We start from the raw sequence: 21,438 nt of genomic DNA on the forward strand, positions 1-21,438 counted from the left end.
TAGGAATACTGCATGTAGTTCTCGCTGGTGATTTTAGGAATATTGTGAATATGTTGGAGAGAATGTAGAAGAGATTTTCAAGAATAATTCCAAGGATGAGGAATTTCAGTTGTGAAGATAGACTGGAAATGTTAGTTCTGTTTTCCCAGGAGACGGGTGAGAGGAAATCTGATTGAAGTATTCAAGTCATGAGAGTCCTAGACAGAGTAAACAGTGAGAAAGTGTTCACATTTATGGAATATTTGACAACAAGAAAGCACAGATTTATTGTAATTAATAAAAGAAACAAAAGTGATATGGAGAAGTACTTACCTGACAAATCTTTAGGGTCTGGAATGCATTGCCTGAGTGTTTAGTTGAAGGCAGGTTCAATGAAGCATTCAAGAGACCTTTGGATAGTTATTTGAAAATGAAAAATTAGGGCAGGAAAATGGCAATAGGCAAGGTGCTCATGTGAAGTGCTAATGCACTGAAACAAGATGGGATGAATATCCCCCTTCTGCACTGTAACAATTCTGTTAGTCAGTAATATATATCAAACCTAAGAAATTCACTGAATGTGTTTTTGTTACTGTGAAAAGGCACTCCAAGGTAATATCACTGCAAAATGAGTTAGTTGACACCATGTGTGAGTATTTAAAATCATACTTTAGGGCATTAGCCCTGAAAATGTGTGATTATGCTAGTTTGCCTTAACATAACTTCTTTGTAATCTAGAGGAATGTTTAGACCTGGCTGTAACCTCAGAATCATGGAATCTTGCAGAACAAAAGAAAGCCAATCATCTCAACAAGTCTGTCTTGACCAGTTAAAAGAGCAATTCAGCTAGTTGCATTCCCCTGCCCTTTCTCAATGGTCATGTATTTTTTCACTTCAGGTCTTTCCAATTCGTTTGAGAATTTCACCATTGAATCTGCTTCCATGACACTGTAAAGTAGCGCATCCCAGATCAGAGCAACTGGTTGTATAACCACTTGCCCCTGACTTTTGTTAATCAGCTTAAATCAGTGTCTGCTTGTTCTTGACCCTTCCACCAATAGGAGCCATTTCCCTCTATTGGCTTTGTCTAGATTACTCATCATTTTGAACAACCCTGTCGAATTTCCTCTCAACCTTCTTTAAGGAGCACAATAACAGTTTCTCCATTCTGTCTGCATAATTGAAATTCCTCATCCCCGGAAACATATCACCATAAAACCTCGAATCACATAGACTTTACTGCACCTTTTTGACTGCTTTCATATTTTTTTGAATGTCTGGTGTCCAATATTGGACACAATAGTCCAATGGAAACTGAACCAATGTATGGAAAGGTTCATCATGTTAGGGTCACCATGTTTGGGTGGTACTTTATGGAGGAAATTAGGTTTTGTCTGACAGCTGGAGAGCTGGCAGTAATGTTGCATTGCTTCCTTTGGGGAAGGACAAATTATGAGTCATTCAGGCACTTAACAAGCTACATTACAGGATCAGGATCACTGTTGTAGGAAACCTTGCTTGTCAGTGATGTTGTGCGTTCAGAGGCCAGCTGCCCTTTTGATCAGTGCCATGAAGGTTGTTTAAATAATACAATTTTATGAATAATGGTGTTAAATTTGCAGCAGCAGAATTGCATTCAAATCCACACTGTATCCTATGGTCTGGCAAATCTGTCGTTCCACCAGTATTACCAAGCCAGAAGGTTACTGCTGTCTCAAGGAGGAGTTCAAAAGATGGAGCTGGAGCAAAACCAAGCATACCAAACATATGGTGCCAGCTGGTGAAGCTTCAACATATGACGTGCAAGTTAAACATTAGATGTAATGTGCAAAAGATGAAGCAAAGTGATTCTTCAATCACTGGATCTGATTTAAATTCTGCATTTATGTCACATCCAGTTGTGATTGTTAGCATTGAGCTAACCAAATCATGGGAGAAGGAGGCTCCACAATATCTTCCATCTAACATGATGGAGGATCCCAGCATTTCATTATAAAAGACAAGGCAAAAGCACTTCTAACCATCCTCCATCAGAAGTGCCAAGTGGATGAATCACCTTGACCTCCACGTAAGGTTTTCACTATCCACATGGCAGTCTTGAATTCAGTTAATTTTACGTGACCTCAAGATACAGCTGAAGGCATTGGTTACTGCAAAAGCATTAGCCCTGACATCACCCAAGCTATAGCACTGAAGACATCTACTGCTGCCAAATGAGCCACACTCCTAACCAAGCTGTTCCAGTCCAGCTACAAAATGGTCATCTATCCAATGCAAGCATGCGAATCAGGAGCAGGAGCGAGCCATTCAGTCCCTCAAGCGTGATCCATCATTCAATAAGATAATGGCTTATACAACATTCATTCCCATGCCTGTCAGTCCTTGCTTATCATGATCTATCTATCATTGCCTTAAAACTATTCTAGGACTATGCTTCCATTGCATTTGAGTAAGGGCAAAAATGCATGACTCTCAAGGAAACATTATCTCCTTATCTCTGTCACAAATGTGGGACTCTATATTTTTAAACAGTAACTCTTTGTTCTTGAATCATCCATAAGAGTATCAAATCCCCTTGATGCTCCTATCCCTGTTTGCATATGTGTCTGAAGTTCTAAAACAACATGGGGTCCTCTCTTGCTGAGGGTTGAGCAGGTGATTGTTATCTTATATCAGTCTCAGTTGCTGTGGTGTAGTGGTAATGTCACTGGGCTAGTCGTCCACGCTACCATTCTGGGGCCATCGGTTTGAATTTCACATTAGCAATTGATGAAATATGAATTGAATGATTGCATTTTGAATATGAAACTAGTCTCAGTGATGATAGCTGTGACAACTATCAGTGATTACCCTTTATGGAAGAAACCTGATTTCCTTACCTGATTCCTCTAAATACCAGATCTACAGCATTGTGGTTGATTCTTAACTGCCCTCTACAATGGCATAGCAAGCCATTCAGGACAATTAAGATCAGGCAACAAATGCTGGCCTTACTTATGATACCCACATTCTATTAAAGAATAAAGAAAGGAACGCTCAGATTACATTCCACTATGAGCTCCAATCCTCATTACAGCCTTGGTCCAAAAATGGAGTGATGAGCGAAACTTCAAACGTGTGATGAATGGGACTGCCCTTGAGATCGAGACAACATCTCTGTGTTACCAAGGAGCATGAACAAATTTGAAGTTGATGGGAATCAGAAAGAAAATTCTTCACTGGCTGGGGCCATACCTGTCATGAAGAAAGATGGCTGTAGATGTTAGAGATCTATCTACTCAGCCCTAGAATATAGTTGCAGTAGTTTGTCAAGACAGTATTCTAGGCCCAATGTGGTGTTGTTGATGCCTTGAGGATCCAGAAATGTAAGTATGTCCTGCACAGAGGCAGATGTGCCCTCCCCAGCTTGACTTCCCGCAAGGCTGAAGGTGGCAGGCAGGGTGGAGGTGGAAGGCACAGCCACCTTTGAAGATTCTTGAGAGGAGGTTCTGAAGAGACCTGTGTGTGGTGGCTGCTCCTCTGGCTGGGTTCCTCTGGTACCACCCTGTCATCTTGTGAGAAAGGGGCACTTAGAGTGAGGTCAAGACTCTTTATCCCCCTGCCACCTTGCCTTTGGTGCTGAGCAGCAGTGGCTAGAGTGACAGAGTGCCAACTCTGAGTCAACTCTGAGACTCCATGCCAGCCACCAACCTGTCCATCGGGTCTTTAGACATCCACATGCCTGAGGCAGTGAGGTCTCAACCACATTGCTGCGGTCCTGCAGCCTCTGTGTCAGGTTGCCCCGTTCTCCTTACAAATCCCCTTGATGCTCCTGTCCCTGTTTGCATATGTGTCTGAAGTTCTAAAACAACATGGGGTCCTCTCTTGCTGAGGGTTGAGCAGGTGATTGTTATCTTATATCAGTCTCAGTTGCTGTGGGTCTGAAGTCTGTAAGCCAGACCAAGTAAGGATGGCAGTTTCCTTCTCTGAAGGACATTAGTGAACCAGATGGGTTTTCCAACAATTGGAATTGGACTCATGGTCATCATTAGATCCTTAGATCCTTAATTCCAGATTTTCTTTTTTGTTGAATTCAAATTCCACCATCTGCCATGGCAGGATTCAAACCCGGGCCCCCAGAAGATTATCTGGGTATCTGAATTAACATTCTAGCAATCTCCCTGCATGACACATGAGAAAGAAAGCATTGTGACCAAGGACTAGAAGCTGTGGCATGATGAGAATACATTCAAAATTGGGCCGGGGGTAGGGGGGGAGAATGGGAGAATAATAAAACAATGACCATAGCTTCTTAATTGGTTGGCAGGGCATGGATGTCTCAGTATTGCCAGAGGTGTGATCCCAGTCTTTGCCTGTCTGGGCCAAGTTCCCCTTCTCATAGTGGGTGAGGAGCCAAAATACTTGAAACCCCACCATCTATCCAGGTTCTTTCAGACCTATCATGAGCCATTTTCTTCTGTGTTGACAGAAGGGGAAGGATTGAATGAGGTGAACGTGAATGGCACAAGTCATTAGTGGTGCAGGTGGAGGAAAGGTTGTGAGGTGTCCTGAGTGAGTAAGTGGGCAGCGCAGAGGGCATGCGAAATTGGTAACATGTTGGATTTGAAGGGGATGAAAGCAAGTGATGGAAGACGTTGCATATAACTGTATGAATGACCACAAGATATAGCAGCAGAATTAGGCCATTCAGCCCATCAAGTCTGCCCTACCATTCGATCATAGCTCACATGATTTTCAACCCATTCTTCTGCCTTCTCCATGTAATCCATGGTCCCATTACTCATGAAGAACCTATCAGTCTCTGTCTTACGTACATTCAGCGATTGGCCTTCACAACTCTTTGCTGCAGTGATTTCCACAGATTAACCATGAAATGAAATTCTTCCTCATCTCAGTTCTAAAGGATCACTCCTTCACTCTGGGGCTGTGCACTCGGGTCCGAGTCTCTCCTACTGGTGGAAACATCTTCTCCACATCCACTTTGTCCAGGTGTTTTAATATTCTGTCAGTTTCAATGATGGAACATGATGGGTGCGTGCAGTAGCAGTGATAGGGTGATTGTAAGGTGGCATAGAGAAAATGATGGCACTTACTCTGACAGAGCAGAGAAAGTTATTGAGTGACTTCCTACACTGCTGTGACTCCAAACAGCAGAAACTGCACTCACCTGGGTGGCAGCCTCAAATCAAGCTGGCAACGTCTAGAGTTGTGACCTCCACTGCCTGTCCTGGGAAAGTGGACATCTGTTCTCTGTACTACCCTATCCTCCAGCTACCTGTCCACAAAGCAGGCCATCAGTTTCCCTTTGACCACCATGTTTACAGCAAATGTCTCTAAACATGGCAGGCACCTCCAGGCTGCCAGTGCTTGACCTGGTGCACACCATCCTTTTAAATTTTTTTTAGATTAGATTAGATTAGATTACTTACAATGTGGAAACAGGCCCTTCGGCCCAACAAGTCCACACCGCCCCGCCGAAGCGTAACCCACCCATACCCCTACATCTACATTTACCCCTGACCTAACACTATGGGCAATTTAGTACGGCCAATTCACCTGGCCTGCACATCTTTGGACTGTGGGAGGAAACCGGAGCACCCGGAGGAAACCCACGCAGACACGGGGAGAACGTGCAAACTCCACACAGTCAGTCGCCTGAGGCGGGAATTGAACCCAGGTCTCAGGCGCTGTGAGGCAGCAGTGCTAACCACTGTGCCACCGTGCTGCCCACAAAAAGTCCACACCGACCTGCAACCCACCCATACCCCTTCACCTAACACTATGGACAATTTTAGCATGGCCACTTCACCTAACCGGCACATTTTGGACTGTGGGAGGAAACCCACGCAGACACGGGGAGAACGTGCAAACTCCACACAGTGGGTCACCTGAGGTGGGAATTGAACCCGGATCTCTGGCGCTGTGAGTCAGCAGTGCCACTGTGCCACCAGCACTTAATCCAGTGCTTAAGTGTTAACTGTCTGGTATGATATTGAGATATGTTGACCAGGAGAAATCATGTTGGCTTTAAATTATAATGTTTTATGGAATCTCATTTCAGTGCGCAGGTTTTAGTACAATTTGTCAGAACCTTTCCACTGGTACATTACCCCATTTACTTCAATTTTAAGGTTATAATTGATCTCAGCAGCATCCCCCCCAAATAAGGAGATCAAAAATCAGAGGGACTTGGTTAATTGCTGTTGAATCATACCTATTGTAAAGACATGGATGATGGGCAGGATTGGATATTGTTGGAGTGCCTGCCATTGTATTACCTATAAAGGTCCACAGCAAAACAATGACCACTTGTTGAGACATTGTTGGCACCTGGGAATTATTCCCCATTGTAGGTCAGCATTCTTGGTTGATATAGGGGAAGGTGATGTGGTATAGAGAAAGAAAAGAAACATGTAGTTATCAAAAAAGCCATTGGATTTTGCATATGATTTCCACAAAATTAAGTGTAATCTGACCAAATGAAATTTTACTTAAGGGGAAAATCTAGTCTGAAGATTTTCATCATAATGTTCACAGAAAAAGCGTATCACAGAAAAATTTGGAAAAATGCCTCTTTTCTCAAGTTTCCCAGGACATCCTCCCATGAGTGTTACTGGAAGGAGGGCAGCTTTTATTGACCATCCCTAACTGACCTTGAAAAGGTTGTGGTGAGTTGCATTCTTTAACTTAAAGCAAATGTGAGGAATGTCTGATCAGCCATGATCCAATTGAATGGTGGACCAGGCTCGGGGGGGTGGGGTAGGGTGGTGGGTTGTGATTGGCTGACTACTGTTCTTTTTTCTTAACATCTTATGAACTGCTGTAGTCCTTGTCAATTACCCAGTGTCCTTTCCACACATTACTTTCCAACAACACTATTTGGGATGGCACAGTGGCTCAGTGGTTAGCACTGCTACCTCATGGTCCCAGGTTCAATTCCAGCCTCTGGTGACTGTCTGTGTGGAGTTTGCACATTCTCCCTGTGTCTGCGTGGGTTTCCTCCCACGGTCCAAAGATGTGCAGGTCAGGTGACTTGGCCATGCTAAATTACTCAAAGTGTTGGGTGCAGTAGTCAGAGGGAAATGAGGCTGGATGGGTTACTCTTCGGAGGGTCAGTGTGGACTTGTTGGGCTGAAGGGCCTGTTCCCACACTGTAGGGAATCTAATTTCCACTGTACCTTTAGATTACAGTTCATTACTTTGTATCTTAATTACGCATTATTATTTTTCTTTTATATTCTAGTTGTTAGTTTTGAATGAGCAAAGTCTATCTTCATACTGTCCTTGTTGGTTTAGCACAGTTTTTCTTAAATGTATTCTTCATGTGATCCTATTTTAATGCCTTAGACTTGATGTGATCCCCAAAGAACTTGATGGGGTGAGGTACAAGAGTTGTTGAGCAGACTGTGGGTAGGGGTGAGAGGTGACCTTCAATTGTTGTGCATGTGGGATATGAGCCCCAAAGCAAAATAGTGCACACAAACCTACATATGTGAAGATCATGTGTTTTTAAATTTGAACAATTTGTGAAAATATTTTGAAAATGATACAGACCGCTATGCTAAATCCCCTCCCAATGATTATTGAATAAAGTTTGGTGAACTCATGATGGACTCTGAAACTGTGCATAACAACTTCGATCCCTCACCTCACAGTGAGCTATGAACCAGTGAAAGAAAATAGCATTCCCCCATGGCACGCAGTTGGACTGTTCGTATGATACTTGTTCATTCCTCTCCTCGTCAGTGAAATGAGGGTCAGGAAAGAAAATCTGGATCATGTATAATGGAGCTTCTGAGCCTGTCCCAGCACTTTATTGACCCTGACTTTGCTCCACATCCACCATTACGGCTGTAATAGTCATTAAAATCCCAAAATCTCTTTCCACAATCTATTGAGGGGTTACAATCCACAATTTTGGAACTCTAGTTTTAACACTTTCATATATGTCTTCCAAGCCACTCTGGGTATTCTTTCCTCTTCCTTCTGAAAATTAGCATATGGTCATCAATGAATTTATCTAAATTCGTGAATTATGCATTTTTTCATTAAAATTTATTCGAGACAACTTCTCAAGTGACGCAGTAGACAATGGCACTGTATCATTGAGTTACATAAAATGAAAACTCCTATATTGCATTTGTAGTGTTTGCTGCATCACGGTAACTTAGCCAGAACAGCAATTAGAGTCATAGAGTCAGAGAGATGTACAGCATGGAAACACACCCTTCGGTCCAACCCATCCATGCCGACCAGATATCCCAACCCAATCTAGTCCCACCTGCCAGCACCCGGCCCATATCCCTCCAAACCCGTCCCACTCATATACCCATCCAAATGCCTCTTAAATGTTGCAATTGTACCAGCCTCCACCACTTCTTCTGGCAGCTCATTCCATACACGTACCACCCTCTGTATGAAAAAGTTGCCCCTTAGGTCTCTTTTATATCTTTCCCTTCTCACTCTAAACCTATGCCCTCTAGTTCTGGACTCCCCGAACCCAGGGAAAAGACTTTGCCTATTTACCCTATCCATGCCCCTCACAAAATTGTAAACCTCTATAAGGTCACGCCTCAAAATATTATAAAATATTTTGGAATGTTCAATGCAATACAATTCAAGGAATAATCAAATGGACGGTGACACAAAAGACTAAGAAGCTGACTCATCCATTTTGAATAATATGAACAACTCAGACATGACAGCTCAAATGGCCTCCTTCTGTGCTGCACCATTCTATGAATTAGACAATTTCTAAAATTCACCAACGTAGTGGTTTACATTTACACCAAATGGAAAAGAAGGAAGGCGTAGTACAAAGCATAAATCTAAATCATCTATAGCATGATGTGAGTGTTTTAGACCTCTAGTATACAATGCCAAAGGAACAGGTTTGTCAAAGCATGTGTCATTCACTGCTTCTGAGGCAGGAACATGTCTGACTTCAGGAACTGTTAAGGTCTCGCATGGTGTCAATTTGTGGAATTAGTAATAATTCTCTTGTATAATAAAAAGACATTCAAAGGGACTCATTGTCCAATTAGCTCTTAATTTAAATATACAGTCGTGATATCAGCAAATAGCAAACAGTAGTTTCTCAAGTTTGTGCCCAAATAAACAGAATAAAGGACTTCTGTACATATATGATTAATATTCCTATCTCAAATACTTTGCAAGTTCTGAATTTTTGCAAAACAAATCCACAGTTATTCTGCAATAAGTACACATTATAAATAAAAACACTTGTTAAGACATTGTGCACATTAGATTGAACCAGCAAAATACATTTGTTAAATTTTATGACGTTGTGCATTTGTTGAATATGTTGCCCATCCCTAGTTGCCTGCAAGAAGATGGTGGTGAGCTGCCTTCATAAACTGCTGCCAAACATTTATTGCAGATATCCCCATGGTGCTGTTAGGGATGCATTTCCAGTATCTTGATTGAGTGAAATCGAAGTAACAGCAATGTAGCTTAGAAACTTTAACCTGCCTCACCCAGCCCAAACCTACTGATTGCTGTTGGGTTAAAATGTAGCACTGCACATCTGAGAAAGTTTTGTTGCAATTGATTCAAGAACATCAACTTCTTATTCCTTGCTCACAGAAGCCAGGGTCCCCATAGATGGAGCCACACAGACAGTTTAGAGCAAGTTTAGAGCAAAATGAACAGGCAGATTGGAATGTTACAATTTTTTTTTGCAAGGGTATAACATTAACAACACCTCATATTTAAATGGCACCTTTAATATGATAGAATGACCCAAATTGCCTCACAAGAGTAATATGAAATAAAATCTGATACTGAGCCACATAAGAAGAAAATAGTAAGGAAGATGACAAAAAGCCTGGTGAAAGAGCTAGGGGTTAAGGAGCATCTTAAAGGATGCTCGTGAGATACAGCTGAGGAGGGATTTTGGGTCCAGACAACTGAAGTCGTGGCCACCAGTAGTTCAGTGATTAATCCTTGAGATGCTGAACAGTATTGGAGGAACTGAACTACTTTGAAGCATTATGACAGTGAAGGAGATTAGGGACACAGGGAGGAGCATTGCCATGAAAGATTTTGAAAACAAGAGTGAGAATCTTAAGACGAGTTTATTTCCTAACCAGGAGTCTTTGTAGTCAGTGGGTATAGGGGTATCTGATGAAAAGAACTTGGAGCAAGTTAAGTGGTGGGCAATAAGAGTTTGAATTACGTGAAATTATAAAGAGTAGAATGTGGGAAGCTGGCTAAGAGTACATTGGAATAGACAAGGCTAGAGATATCAAAGGCACAAATGAGGATTTCACCTGCAAGAGAAATGAGACAGACATGGAATCAACCGATGCCACAGAAGTAGAAATAAGTGGTTTTAATGATGGCAAGAATGGGTGACTGGAAACCAGTCTCAAGACCAAATACGACACCGATGTTGTAAACAGCCAGTACGAGCCTCGTACAGTTGCCAAGGAGCTGGATGTAGTTATATTCGAGAGAATGGAATTTGTATCAAAGATTGAAGACCATGGCTTTAATCTCAAAATTTTTTACTTGGTGCAATTTCTGGTCATTCTTTATAAATGTCATCTAAACTCAATTACAAAGTCAAGCGATTTGGTAGCAAGGTAGAAACTGGTGTGTTTTCAGATGTTGTTGCCAAAGGAATGCATGTAGGTGAGAAGTAGGGGTCTGTCATGGATTAAACCTTAGGGGACACCAGAAGTGACTGGTGGAGTTAACTAGATAAGAAGGACATTAAATATATGAAAAACTAATCCCGGGGGGATCATTTGCCTAAAGTAGGTATACAGGTAATTTACTGGCCAGCAGAGTCAGATGTGTAGTGAGTGACAGATGGAGTTGTACAGAGCCCACAGCACAGAAGAAGGCCGAGAAATTCTGCAACTAACTATTCTAATCCCACTTTCCATCACTTGGCCCATAGCTTTGTATTCCTTGGCATTGCAGCTACACGTGTAAATACTACTTAAATGTTATGAGAGTTTCCTCCCTCTACGACCCTTACTGGCAGTGAGGTCCATATTCCCACCACCAGTCTTCTTCATCATTGTAGTGAACTGTCACATTCACCACAGTGGTCACGTGCTCTTTATTAAAAGATCAAGTTGGGTTTCCATATCGACCCATCCTTGGGTATGGCAGGTATTCAGAAAGGCTAATCGAATTTTGGCCCTTATTTCAACGGGGTGGAGTACAAGAGTAAGGAAGTCTTACTATAACTGGACAAGGTGTTGGTATAATTATATCTGGAGTGCTGTGAGCAGTTTTGGTCCCTTTATTTAAGGAAAAGTATTATTTCATTGGCAGTGGTTCAGAAAAGGTTCACGAGGATGATCCCTGGTGTGACGGATTTTCTTATGAGCAAAGGTTAAACAGGTTAGAGCTCTACTAATTGGAATTTAGAACAATGAAACATATAGGACCCTTGAAGGGCTTGACAGGGTAAATGCTGAGAGGATGTTTCCCTTCATGTTAAAGTCTTAAGGTCAGAGGACATAGTCTCAGAATGTGGGGGTGCCAATTTAAGACTGAGATGAAGAGGAATTTCTTCTCTGAGAGTTGAGAGTCTCTGGAACTCCTTGCCACAGAGAGCTCTGGAGGCAGAATTTTTGTGTATATTTAAGACTGAGATAGATAGATTCTTGTACAGTAGGGGCATCAAAGATTGTGGGGAAAAGTCAAGAAAGTGGACATGAGGAATGTTGGATCAGTCATGATTCTGTTGAATGGCAGAGCTGTCTCAAAAGGCCAAGCAGCTTACTCCTGTTGCTATTTCTTAAGGACTTACAGCCTAACAATACTAAGGTCAACTGAAGATGATCAACCGTGATTTTTCGGTCAACTTTCAGGTTCTAAAAGGCATCTGAAGGTAACCTTCCAGTGATAGAACAATCACTAGTGCTCCTGCCAATCTTAGAGAACCCACCCCATCTTCCTGACTGCAGCAAAACATAGGTCACCCTGAACAGAGTGGGCTGGTTTCAAAGTTTATTTATTATTTCCAATTTTAAACATTGGTGAAAATGCACTTTCATCATGCTGATGTTTTAAAGCTGGACACTCTTTGGTTGGACTTCCAGGCTTGGTGCCTGTCTGTCATCCTTAATTGGACAATGAGCTTGTTGTCCAATATTGTCAGCTTGTTGGTGAATTCAGAAGTCTGCAAGATAGGTGCTATCTGTTGTTTCTCTAGTGGCAATTACCTCATAGGAACAGGAGTAGATCATTTGGTTCCACCATTTGATAAGACCATGGCTGAGCTGGCTGTGGTATTAATTCCACCTTCCTTTTTGATCTCTTAATACCTGACTCCCTTGCCTATCAAAAACATCAACTTTTGGTTTATCTTTATTTGTGCTGAAGATTTATTCAGCTTGTTGTAAATGCTTTGTGGGAGATGTAAGTGTGTTTAGTTTTTAAAGCTTACAACTTTTACAAATGTGTTCTTTGAATGACCTTATTCACTGTTAAACTTTCTAGCCCTTTCTATATTGATCTCTTGTCTTTAGTGAAATAACTACATTACTCTTTCACCTCGACTTTTCTCTTCAGATTTCTAAATTTCCCTTTAACTGACCCCCTATCCATCTTTTAACTTTTAAGACTTATCCACTGCCCTACTTAATATGCTTCAGCAGGATGTAGTTCCAACCCATTTGAAGTGGAGCACCCTGTTTCCCTCGAATTGATGTCAGTGTCCCATAAATCAAAGACCTTTGATTCATGCATTTAATTCTCTAATCTGCTTGATCTTATTTGTTTGTGACTTGGATAATAATCCAGAGAGTATTTCTGTTGGGGTTTTGCTTATTAGTTTAGAATTCAGTATACAGAATCTCATTTTTTTTTACCTATGTCCTTGCTTTTGATAATAAATTATGTCAACTGGATCCTGCTCCCTCACTCAGAGCAGTCCATTTTTGTCTCCAGTACATGATACAAACCCTGGCATGGAGTAGGTATCATATCCTATGGAACTCAGATCTCACCTGGAGAATATCTATTCCCCAAACTATACTTCCCGTATCTTACCACATTCCTTTTTACTCACTATACTTGAATGGTCCCCTGTACTACTGTGGCATTGATCCTGCAGTCCTTGTTCTGATCCACAGGCACAAATGTACCTTTACTTATTAGAAAAAGACAAGAATCAAAGCTCCATTCATCACTTTATCCTGGATCCCATAACTGCCTGACTTAAAGGTGGTCCATTGTGGCATGAAACATTGTTGCCGAGCCGGTTTAATCACAATGAGTCTCCTTGTGGCAAGAAAACCTTCTGTCACTAAGTTAATTGTGGGGTTAGGTCCCAATGGAGAAACATGCCCAATTGGAGCAGGCTCATTATTAAGCTAATTAATACTAATTATTCCTGAACCCACCAGAACTTCCTGGCAACTCAGGGATTAAGCACAGCTTTCCTCTGCCTCCTGAAGGCAGTGTTGAATTTGGCTGGGTAAGGGTTTTTGTCGGGAAGACGATACTGTCCTCCTTTTGAAAGGCATTTAGTGCCTAACTGAGGGCTCAGGCTGCAGGAAAGTGTGAAAGCCCTTCCTTTCACCACGCCACTCTACCAAAACCCCTCTCCCCAACCTTGCCCTTTTCTCCATCATCCTGTGACCCAAATCCCACAGTTACCCTCATCTCACCCTTGGAGCATTCCTGGCAGCAAGATGGTGGCATTGCCTGTAGTAGAGAACAGCCAGCTTCTTATTAGCCAGTCACTGTCATTGATGGGATTTCCACCCCTGGGATCCTGAAATGCAGGAAGGCCTAATGCTTGCTAGTTACAGGCACTTCATCTGATCAGACCACTCTCCAATACAATATGGGTCTCCCACTGATCTTCACACTGTACCCACATGAATTATATTGAATACCACTTGCAGTTATACTCTTCTGTCCCTGACCATCAATGATCTCTGAAGTTATACTTAACTGTCTCCTGGAACAAAATGTCCACATAACTTACTCCTTTCCTGCCTCACAGTGTCTTAGGCTCAGATCCAACTCAACAAATCTGAATTGAATGTCCTCAAGCTCCAGACACTTGCTGCAAAGTGGTTGTGTAGGACAGCATACTGCCCAGAACCACCGACATACTGCATGTGGGACTGCATACTACCCAGAACCACCTACATTCTGCACCTGCCCTGCCATATCTATCACTCACTTGAAACACCACATCATCTTTCCTGCACCTGCACCAAAACTTACAGCTCTGCCAGCCACTTTTATTTCTCTCAATCCTTCCTTTTGCATCATTACTGGAGAAAGCAGCCCACAATAAGGCAGGAAGGTTGCAGAAACTTGATCTATTAGTGACAATTTCAATGAGCCTATGTGGGGAATATAAGAAACAAAGCAGGTCCATAGTAATGTGAGCAGTCAGCAGGTACAGCCACACACAAATGCGAGTTCATCGTAGTCCTCAATCCATGAGGACCTTTCAAAAGGAAGGCCTTGACATGCCTCTAAATGCCTATTTGAAATAATGGGCTTTATTCGGATGTTTGCAGCACAAGCCATGCCATACAAATGCATGAAGTCATTGAAGGTATAGTATGATTACCAAAATCTTTTCCCCTGACAGCGTACACTACACATCATTCAAGGAAGGTAACTTTGCATACAAGGATATGTTAGTGAATGCTTACAGTTCAATATAAGAGGAAAACCATTCCATTCTCCTGTGCAGCCTTTAAGATTTTGGAATGTATTTGGAGATTGCGGACCACAGGTGACAATCTAAGGGCTACCTGTGATCAGCATTCCCTCTGATTTCTTTACTTGCTGATTGGGCTTCACCTTTGAGGCCTGTACACGGTAGTGACTTCTGGAAGCACAGAAACAGACCCTTTGGTCCAAGAACATGTGAGCACGCAGCCATACAGTTTAGAAGGAGCCTTGCCTGTGATCACTTTTGCTTCACAGGAATTAGTCAATCTTGTCATAGAGATGTACAGCAGGGAAACAGACCCTTCAGTCCAACCCATCCATATTGACCAGATATCTCAACCCAATCTAGTCCCACCTGCCGGCACCCAGCCTATATCCCTCCAAACCCTTCCTAGTCATATACCCATCCAGATCCCTTTTAAATGGTGCGATTGGACGAGCCTCCACCACTTCATCTGGCAGCTCATTCCACACACGTACCACCCTCTGCATGAAAAGGTAGCCCCTGAGGTCACTTTTACATCTTTCCAATCGCATCCTTAACCTATGCCTTCCAGTTCTGGATACCCCCACCCTAGGGAAAAGACTTTGTCTCGTTATCCTATCGATGCCCCTCATGATTTTATAAACTTCCATAAGGTCACCCCTCAGCCTCCGACACTCCAGGGAAAACAGCCCCAGCCTACTCAACCTCTTCCTGTAGCTCAAATCCTCCAACCCGGGCAACATCTTTGTAAACCTTTGCTGAACCCTTTCAAGTTACACAACATCCTTCTGATAGGAAGGAGACCAGAGTTGCACACAACATTTCAACAGTGGCCTAACCAATGTCCTGTATAGCCGCAACATGACCTCCCAACTCCTGTACTCAATACTCTGACCCATAAAGGAGAAAATGAGGACTGCAGATGCTGGAGATCAGAGCTGAAAATGTGTTGCTGGAAAAGTGCAGCAGGTCAGGCAGCATCAAGGAACAGGAGAAATCTGAGTTCATCAAGGGATGAACTCAGATTTCTCCAGTTTCCTCATTTCCCCTCCCCCACCTTGTCTCAGTCAAATCCCTCGAACTCAGCACCGCCTTCCTAACCTGCAATCTTCTTCCTGACCTCTCCACCCCCACCCCACTCCGGCCTATCACCCTCACCTTGACCTCCTTCCACCTATCGCATTTCCAACCCCCCTCCCCCAAGTCCCTCCTCCCTACCTTTTATCTTAGCCTGCTGGACACACTTTCCTCATTCCTGAAGCAGGGCTTATGCCCGAAACGTCGATTCTCCTGTTCCTTGGATGCTGCCTGACCTGCGCTTTTCCAGCAACACATTTTCAGCTCTGACCCATAAAGGAAAGCATACCCAACGCCTTCTTCACTATCCTATCTATCTGTGACTCTACTTTCAAGGAGCTATGTGCTTGCACTCCAAGGTCTCTTTGTCCAGCAACACTCCCTTCGACCTTACCATTAAGTGTATAAGTCCTGCTAAGTTTTGCAAAATGCAGCACCTGCCGTTTATCTAAATTAAACTCCACCTGCCACACCTCAGTCCATTGGCTCATCTGATCATGATCCTGTTGTAATCTGATGTAACCTTTTTCACTGTCTACTGCACATCCAATTTTGGTGTCATCTTCAAACTTACGAACTATATCTCTTCTGCTCACATCGAAATCATTTATATAAATGACAAAAAGTAATTGACCTAGCAAAAATCCTTGTGTCACTTCACTGTTCACACCCTCCAGTCTGAAAAGCAGCTCTCCAACACCACCTTCTGTCTTCTACCTTTGAGCCAGTTTTGTATCCAAATGGCTAGTCCTCCCTGTATTCCATGAGATCTAACCTTGCTCACCAAGTCTTCCATGGGAACTTTGTTGAGTACCTTACTGAAGTCCAAATAAGTCATATCCACCACTCCACCCTCATCAATCCTCTTTATTTTTTCTTCAAAAAACTCAATCAAGTTCGTGAGACATGATTTCCCACGCACAAAGCCATGTTGACTATCCCTAATCAGTCCTTGCCTTTTCAAATACATGTAAATCCTGTCCCTCAGGATTCCCTCCAACAACTTGCCCATCACCGACATCAGGCTCAACTGGTCTATAGTTCTCTGGCTTGTGCTTACCACCTTCTTGAAATAGTGGCACCACATTAGCCAACCTCCAGTCTTCCAGCACCTCACCTGTGACTATCGATGATACAAATATCTCAGCAATCACTTCCCTAGTTTCCCACAGAGTTTTAGGGTACACCTGATCAGGTTCTGGGCATTTATCCACTTTTATGCATTTCAAGATATCCAGTACTTCCTTCTCTGTAATATGAACATTTTTCAAGATGTCACCATCTATTTCCCTACATTCTATATCTTCCATGTCCTTTTCCACAGTAAACATTGATGCAAAATACTCATTTAGTATCTCCCCATCTCCTGCGGCTCCACACATGGGCCACCTTGCTGATCTTTGAGGGGTCATATTCTATCCCTAGTTACCCTTTTCTCCTCAATGTATTTATAAAACCCCTTTGGATTCTCCTTAAGTTTATTTGCCAAAGCTATCTCATGTTCCCTTTTTGCCCTCCTGATTTCCCTCTTAAGTATACTCCTACTGTCTTTATACTCTTAGGAGGATTCACTTGATCTATCCTGTCTATACCTGACATATGCTTCCTTCCTTTTCTTCACCAAATCCTCATTTTCCAGCCGTCCCTTTACCTGCGAACATCTGCCCCCCCCGATCAACTTTTGAAAGTTCTTGCATAATACCTTTAAAATTAGCCTTTCTCCAATTTAGTACTTCAACTTTTAGATCTGATATATCCTTTCTCCATCACTATTTTAAAACTAATAGAATTATGTTTGCAGGCCCCAAAGTGCCCCCCCCCACTGTCATCTCAGTCACCTGCCCTGCCTTATTTCCCAAGAGTAGGTCAAGTTTTGCACCTTCTCTCGTAGGTACATCCACATACTGAATCAGAGAATGTTCTTGTACACACTTAACAAATTCCTCTCCATCTAAACACTTAACCCTATGGGTGTTAGTCTATGTTTGATAAGTTAAAATCCCTACCATAACCACCCAATTATTCTTACAGATAACTAAGATCCCCTTACAAATTTGTTTCTCAATTTCCCGCTGGCTATTAGGGGGTCAAAATCGAATCCCAATAAGATGGTCATCCCTTTTTTATTTCTCAGTTCCACCCAAATACTGTTTCTGGGTGTATTTCCGGGAATATCCACTCTCAGTACAGCTATAATGCTATCTCTTATCAAAAATGCCACTCCCCCTCCTCTCTTGCCTTCCTTTCTGTCCTTCCTGTAACATTTGTATCCTGGAACATTAAGCTGCCAGTCCTTATCATCCCTGAGCCACATTTCATTCACTGTCCTCCCATTAAAGCCAGTATAGTGGAGACTGTCAATGATATCCCCTTCCAAAGTACCCCATTCCCTCCAATACTATATCATATCCCACCCTGTACCCCCCTTCACAATTCTTGTCTTCTGTGCATCCCATCATGCTATCTGCAATTGCAACACTTGACTGCACAGAACTGGCCACTAACATTTAGTGCACAGATCCAGACTGACCATGGTTCACCCCTGCTGATTGACTTAGAAGGACAGCCTGGATTGATGACAGACAAGACCCCTGAACTGATTTTTGTGCAGCTCCTAAACTGATGAGTCTCTAATACCCAGACATGTTCGATCCAATCTACAGGACCGACACAGCCTGACCAACCAAGGCCAACCCTAGACTAAGATTAGATACTGCGTTTTATTGACTGTGGCAGGACACTCCCTGATTGACCATTGTCAGTCTTTACTGGACAAAGGACCTACTCCTCTTAGACTTTCAGCCACATAAGTTGTTGGCAGATGACTTCACCTGAGTTCAGAAAAAGAGTCATACTGGACCTGAACTGTTCATTCTTTTTCTCGCTCTACAGATACTGCCAGGCTTGCTAAGTTTCTCTGGCATTCTCTGTTTCTTTCAAATTCCCAGCATCTGTAGTATTTTCCCTTATAAGATATGTACCAATCCTTTTCCATGTCAAAATGCTTGAAAATGTGGAGTTTAAATTCCTCAATACAAATCATCAACATGCACACTTACATTAATTGGTTGTAAAAGCTGAATGTCACACAGTGTCTGGTTTAACAGGCATTGATGGAAATGATCAAGTTATTCTAGGTTTCCTGTTTAATATAAGATCTCAATACTCTAAGCACAGAAGGCATAAGCAAGTGTTTATAATTAGTAGGGGAAAAGTAGGAGGGAACTTTTTCACTCAACTTGATGACTTCGGGAAGTGGCTTTTGAAGCAATGACTAGAAGCTCAGTTAAAATTTTAAAAATTGGAAAGAAAGGAAATAAAAGTAGAGCTATAAAATAAGATTATTCAGCTCCTGTTGCCAATATAGCAGCTGCATGGATGCAATGGACCAAATGTTCTCCTTCTGTTCCATTATTTCAATGTCTCAATGAAATCAAATAACACAGGAGGAATGGCCATTTCTCCAAGATATTGGAAGACTGCCAACATTGGTGAGATAGAAGGTAATAAGATCCAACTTCTTTAAAAGACAAAAGGAACAAATTGAACAATAAATCCACTTGCAATTGTGGTTTTTAAAGGGAATTGGATCCAAGTAATATTGGTATTTTCATCAGTCATCTTTTTATCCACTGTTTCTTGTGAAATGGTGCCTTATCCTCGGTTCCATAAATCTTGCACACTTAGCTTGTTATCCTTGAGATGTGGTTCAATTCTCATTATATTTTGTATTATTCCTCTTCTAGCTGGTTTCACACCCTTTCCTGGTGCAAATTGGAAGAATCTTTCACTATTTGTCTGAAAGAAAATTTCAGGAGGCCCCCCACCTCAGAGAAAACTTTCAGATGCAATAATAAGTTTGTGTTGTGAACCATGCACAGTTGATTATTTGTCATCCATTTTTAAGTGATATTGGGAGCAAATGATAAAGCATACATTTGTAAGTGCCATTAAAATGTTTCAATATGATCATTGACACATCAACGTTAAATTTCGCATTATGCCTGATTTGCCTCATTAAGCTTTCTGGTTGCAGAGAAAGCTGCCTCTCAATATATCAAATAAATTTAGAATTTTTGTTTGTTTTCTCATTACTCATTCTAAGTATAAGCAGAAGGGTTTATATTGTAAAATTCATTGGAACCCCTATTTAAAGTTCTTCAGGCATAGTCATAATAGTGATTTTTGTCATCATGTCCTAATATTCCCAAGATTTCACGATTAGGACAACTGACTTCATTAAGTGTCCTCTTATTTATTTATATTAGGATCTGTTAGCTTTGCTACATCCCCTTTTTCTAGCTCAGGCTGCTAACAATGGACAAATGCTGGTTTCTGATTAGCTAGCAGTATTTTTTGGATGGGATTCTACCCCGCTGGAGTTCTTGATAATGTGAAAGGGCCATTATTGCCTTGGGCCTCCCTAAAGGATGCGGCAAGTAGATGCAATTCATCCGTGAGAGTGAAATCCCAGCCTTAGGTACTTTGCAAGTAGCCAATCAGCTTCTTCTAGATTCAGTTTTGAATGTAACTTTTGTAAACTTGCAAGATTCAAGAACAGCTTCATTCCCACTGTTATCAGACTTTTGAATAAGTCTCTTAAATGTAAATGTTGATCTCCCTCTGCACCTTTTCGATAGCTGTATTGCCATGTCCTATACTTTGTTCTGTTATCCTGATGGCCATGTAATTTACTGTCTCCTTATAAAGCACGTAAGGCAACACTTTTCACTGAACCTTGGTATACCTTGGTGGGCGGCACGGTGGCACAGTGGTTAGCACTGCTGCCTCACAGCGCCAGAGACCCGGGTTCAATTCCCGCCTCAGGCGACTGACTGTGTGGAGTTTGCACGTTCTCCCCGTGTCTGCGTGGGTTTCCTCTGGGTGCTCCGGTTTCCTCCCACAGTCCAAAGATGTGCAGGTCAGGTGAATTGGCCATGCTAAATTGCCCGTAGTGTTAGGTAAGGGGTAAATGTAGGGGTATGGGTGGGTTACGCTTTAGCGGGTAAGTGTGGACTTGTTGGGCCGAAGGGCCTATTTCCACACAGTAATGTAATCTAAATCTAAATACACAGCAGGAATAAATCAAATCAAGCTTAATAGCAATTGTAGACCAGTAAACAGAGATTACAGATTTGAAGTGACAATCATGGAGTCAGAAATTTTAAAAAGAAGAGATTTTCACAAATCTGTGTTTTGAAACAGGCGTCAGAGTAATAAGTCAGTTGATCGTTAACTTGCACTGTGAAAAGATGGTGGGAGATCTGAATAAATGAAATGTAGAAGGCAAATAGAGATCATACAGCTTTCAGCGATCAAGCTACAAAGTCGAGCTTGGAATCATGACAGGAACCAATGGCTTTCCCATAGCCAAACAATTAGAGAGATCAAGTGTTTGGTTTTGAGAATCCTGAATGACAGATGCTGCTAAGGGATTATCCTGCAGTGATTGTCAAATGACTTCGCATTTGTATGTTGTTCTTTGAACACTGAAGGTTTATCTATATTAAATTAAAAATAAAGTTGCCTCAGTAGAGTCCAGAGACAGTATATTCCTGTTAGGGAGAAAGGAAAGGCTGGTAGGTGAAGGGAATGCTGGATGACGAAAGAAATTGAGGGTGTGTTTAAGAAAAGGAAGGATGCATATGTCAAGTATAGACAGGATAGATCGAGTGAATCCTCAGAAGACTATGAAGGTAGTAGGAGTATAC

General features: G+C 42.1%; 1 protein-coding gene across 7 annotated transcripts in view; it reads left to right on the forward strand.

Moving 5' to 3' along the window:
• myo3b (myosin IIIB) overlaps positions 1–21,438 on the forward strand; it is a 586,128-nt gene that overhangs the window by 373,119 nt on the left and 191,571 nt on the right. Inside the window, exon 28 of one of the 7 annotated variants that reach the window (XM_072579299.1) lies at positions 6,564–6,626. The exons of the other annotated variants lie outside the window; for them this stretch is intronic. Coding sequence (XP_072435400.1) covers positions 6,564–6,617 — 54 coding nt within the window. The 3' untranslated portion in view covers positions 6,618–6,626. Of the gene's footprint in view, positions 1–6,563; positions 6,627–21,438 lie in introns of those variants that run through there. 7 annotated transcript variants of the gene reach the window in all.

Source organism: Chiloscyllium punctatum, chromosome 10 (genome assembly GCF_047496795.1).
Source record: "Chiloscyllium punctatum isolate Juve2018m chromosome 10, sChiPun1.3, whole genome shotgun sequence".
Lineage (NCBI taxonomy): Eukaryota > Metazoa > Chordata > Chondrichthyes > Orectolobiformes > Hemiscylliidae > Chiloscyllium > Chiloscyllium punctatum.